Here is a 12,082-nt window from a genome sequence, read left to right as displayed (position 1 = left end):
TGGAGATTCTCTTCCTTCCCGCAATGGCAATATAATTAATTTACTGTTTCATTCCATTGGCAGGCACTTCCTCACCTGATGGGCCACGCCTCTCACCTAGGACTCGGAGTATCACAATTAGCCAGTAGCAGGATCAGGAGGAGGAAGAGGACCGAGGAGGAACAAACAGAACCTTGCTTTTAAGAAAACCAAAGAGGAGAGGGGCACACTCCATGAAGAGGGACAGCTCCAGAAGTTCCTGGATAAAGAGGACGAACAGGGAGCAGGACCAACTGCTCATGGCCAGAATGATGAATATGTGGGCCAGCAGCATAGTTCAGCTAGCTCTTGTGCTGCTCGACAGCCACTTCATGGCACAGTTCAAGCACCAATCCATGTGCTGGCTGCTATGTCTGTAGTTGCACAGATACATGTAGACATTACAGGTCATGACTCAGAATGGTTGGACAGTGGAGCTTGGAAGGACTGGTGAGAGAAATCACAGACAGGATTTCTCTTCTAAAATACTGACAGTTTTATGCTTGAGAGAGACAGAGAAAGAGAGAACCCCTGCCCGACAGATGTACCCCATCTTGGAGAAAGAGGGAGGTGGCAGAGCTTGCAGTTTTTCTTTGCCATACAGTAAATATTTTTAGTCAGCCATAAGCCCTCCAATTTCCTGATTTAATGTTCTACCAACACTTATTAATATTAATCATATTGTCACTGTAGCAGTTACTCAGACACTCAGCCAACTCAGAGAAATCAATCACTGCTGCTGGACACAAATCTCTGATGCAGTCTTAATCCGCTCTTAATATAACATATGAAATGCACATCAGGAATAAGACGCAGATCATTGTCTCCCAAATGAATCACCACAACCTCAAGGTCAGGGTGGGCAAACTACAGCCCATGGACCAGATCCGGCCCACCAACCAGCCCTTTTATCCTCCCAGGTGTTTTGAGACTTCCAATCAGCAGCGACCAGCAGTGCCTGTGTTAATACTTTGGTTGCTGGGCCATTCATGGGGTACATTCACCCCATGACAGGGGGTTTCTGTCACTCAGGAACCACACAGTCAAATGACCCCAAATTTGGATCACAACGTTATCCTGCATCCCCATGACACACACCAAATTTCAAGGCAACCTGAGTAACCAATCAGATTTTAAAGCACTTACAATGTTGATAAGTGAAAAGTACTGCACAATGGAAAAAATAATCCCAATTACACATCATCATCATAATAATATTAATAATTGGAGATATACCTATCTCCTAGAACTGGAAGGGACCTTGAAGGGTCATTGAGTCCAAGCCCCTGCCTTCACTAGCAGGACCAAGTACTGATTTTTACCCCAGATCCCTAAGTGGCCCCCTCAAGGATTGAACTCACAACCCTGGGTTTAGCAAGCCAATGCTCAACCCACTGAGCTATCCCTCCACCCATACAAAATGATTGGCTCTATATTAGCTGTTACTACTCAAGAAAGATCTTGTCGGTCACTGTGAAGAGTTCTCTGAAAACACCCACTCAATGTGCACCACTAGTGAAAAAACCTAAACTTGTTAGGAACCATTAGAAAGTGATAAATAATAAAACAGAAATATCATAATGCCATTATTAGAAATTCATGGTATGTCTACACCTAAATAATGAGTGCAATTATGGTTGTCCCATCTCCAAAAAGATATATTAAAAATTGAAAAAGTACAGAGAAGGGCAACAGAAATCATTAGGGATATGGAGCAGCTCCATACAAGGAGAGATTAAAAAGACTGTGACTGTTCATCTTAGAAAAAAGAAGACTAAGGAGTGATATATTTGATGTGTATAAAATCATGAATGGTATGAAGGCAGTGAATAGGAAAGTATTATTTATGCCTTCACAAAACACATAAACTAGGGGTCACCTGATGAAACTAAGAGGCATCAGGTTTAAAACAAACTTGTTCCCATAATGCACAGTCAACCTGTGTAAGTCATTCCCATGGGTTGTTGTGAAGGCCAAAACTATAACTGGGTTTAAAAAAGAATTAGGTGAGTTCATGGAGGATACGTTCCTCAATGGCTATTAGCCAAGATGTGCAGGGATGCAACCCCATGTTATGGGTGTCCCTAAACCTCTGACTGCCAGAAGATAGCACTGGATGACAGGAGATGGATCACTTGATAAATTGCTCTGTTATGTTCATTCCCTCTGAAGCACCTGGCACTGGCCACTGACAGAGACTTGATACTGTGTTAGATGGACCATTAGTCTGACCCAATATGGCCATTCTTATGTACTAGAGTTGAGTAAATGGCAGGAATGTAAATTTTGTAGGTATTTTTCTGTATTGTTGCATGCATTCTGTAAATAATGTACATTTTCTTAAATACTGTTCTCAGTTTGGGTCTCAAAGATTAAGTGGGTGTTGTGCACAACTTTAGGTAAAACTCAACAGACTGAGACCATTTCATCTGCATCACATCAATAGTTTGAGATCCTGCTCTGTACAAAAACATAGTACCTGGAAACTTTTTGAAAAATGGCTAGTTTTTTTCAGGGTTTGTATCTCTGGAACTTCTAGCCCAAATTTGGGTAACTAGCCTTATTCTACACCATCATGAGGCACACCACATTTGAACAGAATCTGATTAAGCATGTTGATTTTAGAAGACTTAAAAACATTGACCTTTAAACAGAAGTTGTGACACAACCTTAACTATAGTGGTGCTGCTGTGCCACTATATTTTTGCTTGCCTTGGTTATGTGGGCCGTCCCACTGAAGTCAGTGAGATTACTCAAATGAGTAAAAGGAACAGGATTTAATCCAATTAATTAAAAAATAAAAAAAGATGTTACAGACTTTGGGAGACAGGCATGCATTTTCATTTACAGAAGTGATATGCAACTTTGTTACCTTAATGAGGTCCTCCCTGGAGGCAAAATTTGAAACCAAATAATTTTTTCCATTTTTAGTGTTGGTGATTGATACATAGAGACGATTCTCTGCTATCTCATGAGCATTAGAAGGAAGAAAAGACTCTATACCTGCCCTATAATAAAGAAAACGATTACCATTATTCACCATTAATTACTGAACAGCTTATAAATATTTCAGAAGCAGAAGAAAACTGAGCTTTCCATAGTACAAATAGCCTTCTATACTTCCTCACTATTTTCACTAATTTTGAGCTTTATATAGAACTGAACTTAGAAAAGTACATTAAGATACGTACCTAAGTCTTGTCATGAAATCGTAACCTGGTGTCACTGCACCAAAGTACAGTTTTCTAATTTCCTCTGCGAACTTATAGGTAAACGCCTCGCATTCCTGAAAATTAAAATGCTTCATATGAAAGGTTCTGTAATTATTAAAAACCATGTCCACCTGAATTACACAAAATGTTAATTATAAATAATTGTAGTGTAATGCTTTACCCATAGCATATTAATTGATGAGAGTTTACTTTACCAAAAAGGAGTTACAAGATAACTGATGAAATCTATGTTTGCTCATGTCCCATTACAGACAAAGCATATGTGGATAAGATAAATGAATTACTTCTCCACACCACACCATCTCACTTGTGTACACCACATGGGAAATAAAGTAAGAGAAAGTTTTATATATTTATATATTCATAGAAAATAAACAGCATACATTTTGGAGATATATATATATATATAAAAATGGGTGAGATATATATATATATAAAAATGGGTGATATATATCAGGTGAAAGAAAAAATCCCAAAGGTCTGCTGTTTATTTTCTATGAATATCACCCATTAGACGAGGAATCCACTGACGTGTATGATTGCGGAAGTTAGCTTTTATATCAGGACATTTCAATGGAAAGTGACGTCTTAAAATTCACTTAAACAATAAAAATATAGATGAGGTATTTCAAGACAGCTATATAAAAACAAAGACTGAAAAGGTATTTAAAGGCTCCTTCCTCACTGATGCAAAAGCAAAATTTCTGCAGTTACTGGGAAAAATTAACAAAGTACTGATGACAACTGAAGTGTGTAGGCAAAACGGACACATAAAAGACATCCTGAGAACCAATTTGCAGTAAATACAAGCAATTTAAAATGGAATAAAGGTAATATTGCATCTGATCCACAAGGGATTTGACAGAGCCTAGACTACCTACCCCTCAGGAATTACATAATTCAGATCCTGTAAAAACACCCCAATAATGTCTATCTTACATGTAACTAAGGGCAGGCCCACCGACAGCAATTCCAGGCCCCAGGGCAGAACAGTCAATGGGCGTTCTTCCAGTATGGCCAGAGCTTCCACATGCTCGCTTGGCAGCCTTCACTGCCGTCGGTACCACACCATGTGTGCTTAGGAGCCCTGCAGCCCGCCCGGGCGATTTAAAAGGCCATCAGGGGCCCCTGGGCCCTTTTAAATCGCCTGGGCCCCTGGGCAATTGCCCCCTCCTAACCCACATCCCCCATCGGCGGGCCTGACTAAGGGACAGTTCTCTGAAGCTGCTGAACACAATTACTTTATGTACAGTAAATATGTTTTTGTGACAACATACTAAATTCATATTTACTTGCAAGTATTTAATATACTGCTATCTCTCACCATTTTATTGACAAGTCTTGCAACATCTAGTGTTTTTCTTAAAGTTCCAGGTCTTAATGTCATGTTATAAAGGGAAGAATATATATATATATATATATATATATATTTTAAAAAAAGGAAGTTTCCAAACCTCATAATTGCAGATCAAAGCTTAGAAATTTGAACCCTAAAATGTTAGAAGCTCAACTGTCAGAAAGCAAATAAAAAGAACCCAATACTTATTTGCTTTTAAAATGATTTTTAGAGGGTTAACTTTGGACTTTGAATGCTTGAGATTAGCAAAACTGTATTTGTATGAATTCCTATACCATTTTGTGAAAAGTGCTCTTCCGATTCTAGTGTCTTGAAGAACCTGCAATCCAGTTTTCAAAACTGGTTTTCAAGAAACATGTTGTACCTAAATGCACTTTAAGTGTTCAGTTGTACATTAGAGTGGTCTAGAAAATAGTTTAGAGTTCTTTGGTTAATAGCTTCCTGCATGATGCAATACTGAATTTGTTGCAATATATAATAAACTAAAAATAAAGACTTGGATCAACATTTGGAGATATCCGGTCACAGGGATTTTTGTTGTTTGTTTTGGTTACATGTATAAAATCAGTGCTCAGAAAAGGTAACGATTGACAGCCCTGAAAACAGAAGGCATTCTATCCACAGAAGAGAGATATACCATTGGCAGCAGTAAAACTTCCCCATACCCCTTGCATGTGTCTTAAACCTGGCCCACCTAAGCAATCACCTAAGTGACAGAAGAAAATTTAGTCTCCCTACAGGTTCTCTGTATGAATTGGCAACCTACGTGTGAATTAATGCTAACTGTGCTAGATTTGTACTAGAAACAAATCTTCACTTTAACATGTCTGAGACCAACTTATTTCTCATAGGTCAAACACACATCAGACAGGAACTACTGACATAAACTGGGCTCCATAGAGTATTACCAATTCCAAATCACCTGTTCATTTCAAGTGAATAAGTGTGGACACACTATGTGAATTCAGTATTATAGGCTATTGTTTTGTATGACAGGATCTATTCATAAGAATTATTCACTTTTGCCATCAAAAAGAACATCTCCCTTTTACAACTACTCAAAGTTATGGTAATGAGATATTAGTTAAAATATTTAAAAGCATCAGTGTGACTTAGGAGCCTAAGTTCCATTTTCAAAAGTGACTTAGTATTGATATGCCTAAAGATGCAGAAAGTAGTGGAAGTTAAGTGCCTAACCTGCTCGGGCACTTTTGAAAATCACATTCGGCACCTCACACATGCCAAGTGAGTGCCCAACCACTGGGCTAAAGCTTACAAGGGAGCTGAGCCACCACTTCTTCACTAATCCATGTTGTGAATCTAGTCCTCCTTTCCTTTGTTTTAATCAAAAAGCCTGAAAGTCAAAATGAAAGTTTTAGGGTAAAAATGTTTTGTTTTGACATTCCTGAAATGTTTTGATTTGTAGGAAGTTTTCAAAAAATATTTTCAGTTCAACACAAAACAAAACTTTTTTTATTTTATTTTTTAAATTTTACAGCAAACTGAAAAAATCCATTATTCACCAAGCACTAATTACAGCTCACCTCACTTTTGGACTCTCCTCTCATATTCAGAAACCCACACGAGAGCTCTGAAATAAGGGGTGGGAGAGAGTCCTAATTATGATTTGTCTAACTTAGCCATATTTGAAAAAAAACCTAACTTTTCTAACAAAGTTGCTTTTATGGATATCAAAAATGTCTATGTTGGAATTTTGTTTGTAACATTCTTTGTTCATGTTTTGGCTCAGATGGAATTTTTTTGCTAATGGTAAGAATATAGAATTACAGTGACAGAAAAGTTGAATAGAAATTTCAATAGAAGTACATTTGAATGAAACACATTCTATCCACAAGACTGAAATGTCTTTGGGTAACATCCACAGGAATTAAGGGTACATCTACACTACCCGCCAGATCGGTGGGTAGCGATAGATAGGGGATCGATTTATCGCGTGTAGTGTAGACACGATAAATCGATCCCTGATTGTTCTCCCGTCAACTGCTGAACTCCAGCAGTGCGAGAGGCAGAAACAAAGTCAACGGGGGAGCCGCAGCTATCGATTCAGCGCCGCGAGGACACGAAGTAAGTAATTTAAATTCAATTGAAGATACGTCGACTTCAGCTACACTATTCTCATAGCTGAAGTTGCATATCTTAGATCGATCCTCTTCTCTCTTCCCCCCCCTCCCCCCAGTGAGGACCAAGCCTAAGAGATACAGTAGAACCTCAGAGTTATGAACATCTCAGGAATGGAGGTTGCTCGTAACTCTGAAATGTTTGTAATTCTGAACAAAATGTTATGGTTGTTCTTTCAAAAGTTTACAACTTAATACAGCTTTAAAACTTTACTATGCAAAAGAAAAATGCTCCTTTGCCTTTATTTCTTAGTAGTTTATGTTTAATACAGGACTATACTGTATTTGCCTTATTTTTTGTCTCTGCTGCTGCCTGATTGCGTACTTCTGGTTACAAATGAGGTGTGTGCTTGACTGGTCAGTTCATAACTCTGGTGTTCATAACTCTGAGGTTTTATTGTATTATTTTGTCCACTGGAGAGCTCACATAATTTTTCATTAGTGCAACAGAAACAGAATGATGAAAAAGTTAATTAAAAAAATGTAAAGAAAGGCTAGAGAGCTCAAATAGTGTTCTCTAGTTCATACGATTTCATACATGCAAAATTTCATTAAAATCAGACAATGTAATATGTGCTTTACTCTAATAAAAGAGCAAAACCAAAACTTTTCCTACATCTTAACCTATAAAAAGGGCCAGGCTGGAGAAAAACCCTATTGCCCAGAAGCCCAGTATAAACAGAAATGCTATCTGGGCAAGTAAGTGTATCCACTATTCTGCCCACTGGATAAAGAGAACAGAGGCTGGAGGCAGGGTGTGTGAGATAATTGAAATTGATACCAGTCAAAGGAAAGAGGCCAGAAGGAAGAAGTTCCAGTCAACAGAAGAGAGAAATGGACCTAGCTAATCTCAGCTAATTTATGCATCCTAGTTTTCCACTCGCCCTTGGTGAGCAACTTTTTCAGTCTCAGTTCAACAGGACCCCTAGCTTGTGCATCTTATTAATAAAAGACAGGAAAGCCTCTTTAAGAAGGAGGAAGATATCAATTTTACTATTTCATCTATCTGATTTCTGTAGTCTGCCAATGCCATACACCCCTCTTTGCTGACTAGAGCTTCAGACAAATAGCCCTTGTTCAGGCCCCAAACTTGGTGACAAGATGGGAAAACCAAGAGACTGTGACACAGAGTTTATTTTCCATCTGATCCCTCAAATAATATTTTCCTGATAATATCAAAATTGATGTTTTATCATTGCCTAACACACTGATATTAAATGTTAAATATTTCAATGTTTAGCAAGGTCTGGTCTTCTTCAATGCTGTATTCAGTCATTTCACAAAGAAGTAAGAGAGGCAAAATCCTTTGTTGGAAGTTATGTGTATTGAAAACTAAACCCTTTTAGGTATGTCTACACAGTAGTTAAACACCTACGGCTGGCCTGGATAGCTGACATTGGCTCCATAAGAAGTGCAAAGTGGCCTTCAACCAGCCGAGGTAGCAGTGGAGAACTGCTGTTGCAAAGAACTCTCCACCAGACAGCTCTGCTACTTCACTACCTGTCTCCTGCCCCACTTCCAGCATAAGGAGGAGGGGATATTTTTTTTGTGGGGGGGGGGGGGGAGAAGCCTGGGAGGGACAGGTAAGGGGAATGGCAGAGCAGAGCTCTGCTATGCATCATCCTCCATTGGCATAAGTTCACAGGGACAGCCCCAAACTGTGCAGGGCCACGTGGCACTGAATCGGAAAGCAACAACCGGCTTCCTGCAAACATACCCCCACTTCTCCACCCTTTGCTCCACCCAATCAGATCTTGGACAAAATAGAGAATCAAAGCCTATAACTGTACGTGTTAATATCAGTCAAGTAAGAAAGCACCTGTCTGTTCCTTATATCTCCTTCCTTAAAAGGACAGCAGTGCAAGTTTACTGAACAGTGTCAGCAGTTGGCTGTAACTACCAGCCTAGGACAGAAACTGATTACTTCTCTCCAGCAAACTTTAATAAATTAATCATATCACCAGCACAAATCTCACTCACCACTTCCCTCATACTGTCCCTCACTCATCACTTCCCTCATACTGTCTTCTAAACCGAGGGTTTTTTCTTTCTGAGCCTCCTCCTCCCACCCCAACATGCTATAAAAACTCCAGAGCCCAGGTGGTGGTGGTGAGGATTGGGGGCGCTAGGTTTCAGGCGCTGGGGGGCCCTCCTCTGGGCTTCTGCCCTACAGGGTGTCGGGGTTCCGGCCCCTGTGCGGGGACTGCGGGCATAGGTGTAGTTTGACTTCTATTGGGGTGGGGGTGGGGCAGGGCCGGCAGGGCTTGGGCCAGCTCCGCACAGCAGGGATCGGAAAGGGAGCGCCACCTCTACACCCCGACTAACCTCAGCAGACCACCCAGCTTGTCTGGGTTGGGGGAGGCGCAACCAAAAATTATAACTCAAAGGGTGAGGGGTTCAGCTCAAAAAATGTGAAAACCACTCAGGGTGCAGGAAGAGGGATCCTAGGGGCTGTGTACAGGTGGGGGGCAGAGCTCAGGGTGCAAGGAGAAGGGTAGCTAAGGGCTGTGCAAGGAGACACCACCCCCCATGTGGTCACTGCTCCCCAAAGGCTCTGCGGAATCAGGTCCCCATGCCCAGGCAGCTCTTACTGGTTGCAAAAGCAGTCAAAAGGGGCTGGGAGCTGAGGATCAGCCATAGCCCTGGGCACCAAGAGGAGGAGATGAGGGACCGCTACACTGCCTCCTCCATTAAACCTGTCAGAGCAGCAGCCACCCTGCACTGCCCAGCTCCAGCTTCCAATCACCAACCTGGCCAGAAGGTGAGGCTTTGGAAGGTGGGGAAGAGGGGTGTGTGGAGCTGCCGCCGGAACTGCCCTGCTGTGGGTAAGGCACCCCTGAACTCCCCTCCACCTCTGCCCATGGGCTCGGGGCTTCTGCTCCACAGGGCACCAGGGCTTGGAGCTCATGGACCCCCTGAAACCGGCTCATGGACCCCCCCAGGAGGCTGCAGATCCCCCGATGAGAACCGCTGTCCTAAACTACAAGGATACAAATAGTGTATGTGTGTCCACACGTGTATGTATGACTTTACATATCTCAACAAATCTTCATCCATATATGACTTTAAAATTATACAGCTAAAATATCTTATGGTATAAATTGAGCACATACGTCATTAGTTGGTAAGTGTTTTTAAAAACTGTATGAGGAATATACACACACTTTCTTTGTTGGGAAAACAAAGAGTTGTGAGCTCTGCTCCTAGACAAGAACTAAAAAAACCAACAAAACAAAAAAACCCCAAAAACTGTTGACCAAATAAAAATAGTGCCACCCTAAAAACCTTACTTCAGGAATTTAAGTTTTTTGTTTTTTTTTTTTAAAACCACTACATTCTAAATGAATTAGTTATTTTTCAATTACCTCTATGTTTTCTGGCATTGTTAACAGAACTGTGGCAACCAGTGATCCTGCAGAAGCTCCTGCAAAAGCCTTCACAACCTTCAGTAACTTCTTACCATGTCTGCAAAGAGCAGATGCTGCCCCCAAGTGGTATATACCCAGAAACCCACAAGCTGCAAATGATAGGTTGAGATGTTTCATTTTTGCTGTGGAAACAAAATTTTGCCATCAGGAGATGGATCAGTTAAATGCTTTAACACATTTATTTTTTGCTCTATAACACACACAAGCACAATATCTAAAAACAGCTGGCTTGTTTTCAAAGGAGATGAGCATCTTCAACCCCCAATTAATTCAACAGGAGCTTGTAGGTCCACAGCATCTTTGAACTTCAGGGCAATTGTATTCAAAATGCTGCTTAGTCAAATACTGCTCCATTTCTATTGTTCCAAGTGGAAAATTATTTTTATCCACAATAAAATATTAATAAAGTGTTTTTATAAATGTTGTATTCCTCTGTTAAATTAAAAAGTTTAACACTGTATATTGAGTAGATAAGTTTTCCCATATCTGGGGACTTAGTAAAGACAACTAAAAAAAAAAAAATCAATGATTCTAGTCATTTTCCAGAACTGTTTGATGGATTGGTACAGTTTAAACCCATTTTGCTGCTGGCTCAGAAAGTTAAAATTGCTCAGAATTGTAGATAATTACATCTGGTCATCATATTCTCTTTAAATGTGCAGTACCGACTCTAAAATAGTCCTCTTAGAAAAACACTTTTTCCCTTTCATTATTGGAATTAATTTACTTTAGAAATGCTACCATCAGCATCTAATAATGCAGAGACAAATTTATGTAAAAGGCACTTCTTATTCAGAGAAAGGAAAACACATTATAGTTGCAATCATAAGACGACACAAAAGAGACAAACTATAATTATATAAAAATAAAACAAAATCCACCACATGCGCTTTAAAGGAGCTAAGGGTCTAATTCAGGGATCGGCAACCTTTGGCATGCAGCCCGTAAGGGAAATCCGCTGGCGGGCCGGAACGGTTTGTTTACCTGCAGAGTCCACAGGTTCAGCCAATCGCAGCTCCCACTGGCCACAGTTCGCTGTTCCAGGCCAATTGCGGCTGCGGGAAGTGGCAGTCAGCACATCCCTCGGCCCACGCCACTTCCCGCAGCCCCACTGGCCTGGGACAGTGAACAGCGGCCAGTGGGAGCTGCGATCAGCTGAACCTGCGGACACTGCAGGTAAACAACATGTTCTGGCCCGCCAGCAGATTTCCCTGATGGGCCGTGTGCCAAAGGTTGCCAATCCCTGATCTAATTTAAACTAACAAAATGTAAAAAGGGAAAATTAAGGTGAAATTTAATTTTTAACTTCCCTGTTGTGCCCAGATATATTACTTTGGATTTCTGCAGAAATAGTGGAGGTATGAGAGACAGGGTGCCTAATATTAATTTATATTTCTTATAAGATTTAGAATTTCACATGGAATTGGGAGAAAGGAGGTTACATATGTGGCTGCTCATTGATTTCAATGGGACTACTCACAGCAGTGAAGTTAAGCAAGTACATAAGTGTTCACAGGATCGAGGCATTTGCCTACCTTAAAGAAAAATGGCTTAGCATGACATCTAGAGCACTTAATATTAAACATGGAGTTAACTGGAGCTCAATTGCCCAATGTGTAACAAAGGAATCTGAGTATCAGAGTTGTAGCCATGTTAGTCTGTATCTACAAAAACAAGGAGTCTGGTGGCACCTTAAAAACTAACAGATTTATTTGAGCATAAGCTTTCATGGGTAAAAAACCCACAATGCATCTGAAGAAGTGGGAGGTTTTGGTTTTTTTTACCACAAAAGCTTATGCCCAAATAAATCTGTTAGTCTTTAAGATGCCACCAGACTCCTCGTTGTTTTTAAAGGAATTTGAAATCTCTTACAGGATTGAGTCTACTCTCAGGTTTAGGGAGGACAAG

At 40.5% G+C, this 12,082-nt stretch overlaps 1 protein-coding gene across 5 annotated transcripts in view; it reads right to left on the bottom strand.

The window, feature by feature from the left end:
• PNPLA4 (patatin like phospholipase domain containing 4) overlaps positions 1-12,082 on the bottom strand; it is a 45,056-nt gene that overhangs the window by 22,228 nt on the left and 10,746 nt on the right. For 4 of the 5 annotated variants that reach the window (XM_044998372.1, XM_044998550.1, XM_044998286.1 and 1 more), the window contains exons 4-6: positions 10,112-10,296; positions 3,210-3,304; positions 2,891-3,026 (exon numbers count right to left, since the gene is read on the bottom strand). In XM_044998372.1, the coding sequence (XP_044854307.1) occupies positions 2,891-3,026; positions 3,210-3,304; positions 10,112-10,296 (416 nt within the window). The remainder of the gene's footprint in view (positions 1-2,890; positions 3,027-3,209; positions 3,305-10,111; positions 10,297-12,082) is intronic. The other variant, XM_044998632.1, reaches the window with a different exon arrangement.

The sequence above is a fragment of the Mauremys mutica genome, chromosome 1 (assembly GCF_020497125.1).
Source record: "Mauremys mutica isolate MM-2020 ecotype Southern chromosome 1, ASM2049712v1, whole genome shotgun sequence".
Lineage (NCBI taxonomy): Eukaryota > Metazoa > Chordata > Testudines > Geoemydidae > Mauremys > Mauremys mutica.
The sequence above is the reverse complement of the archived record's forward strand: the minus strand, read 5'-3'. Positions and strand labels throughout refer to the sequence as shown.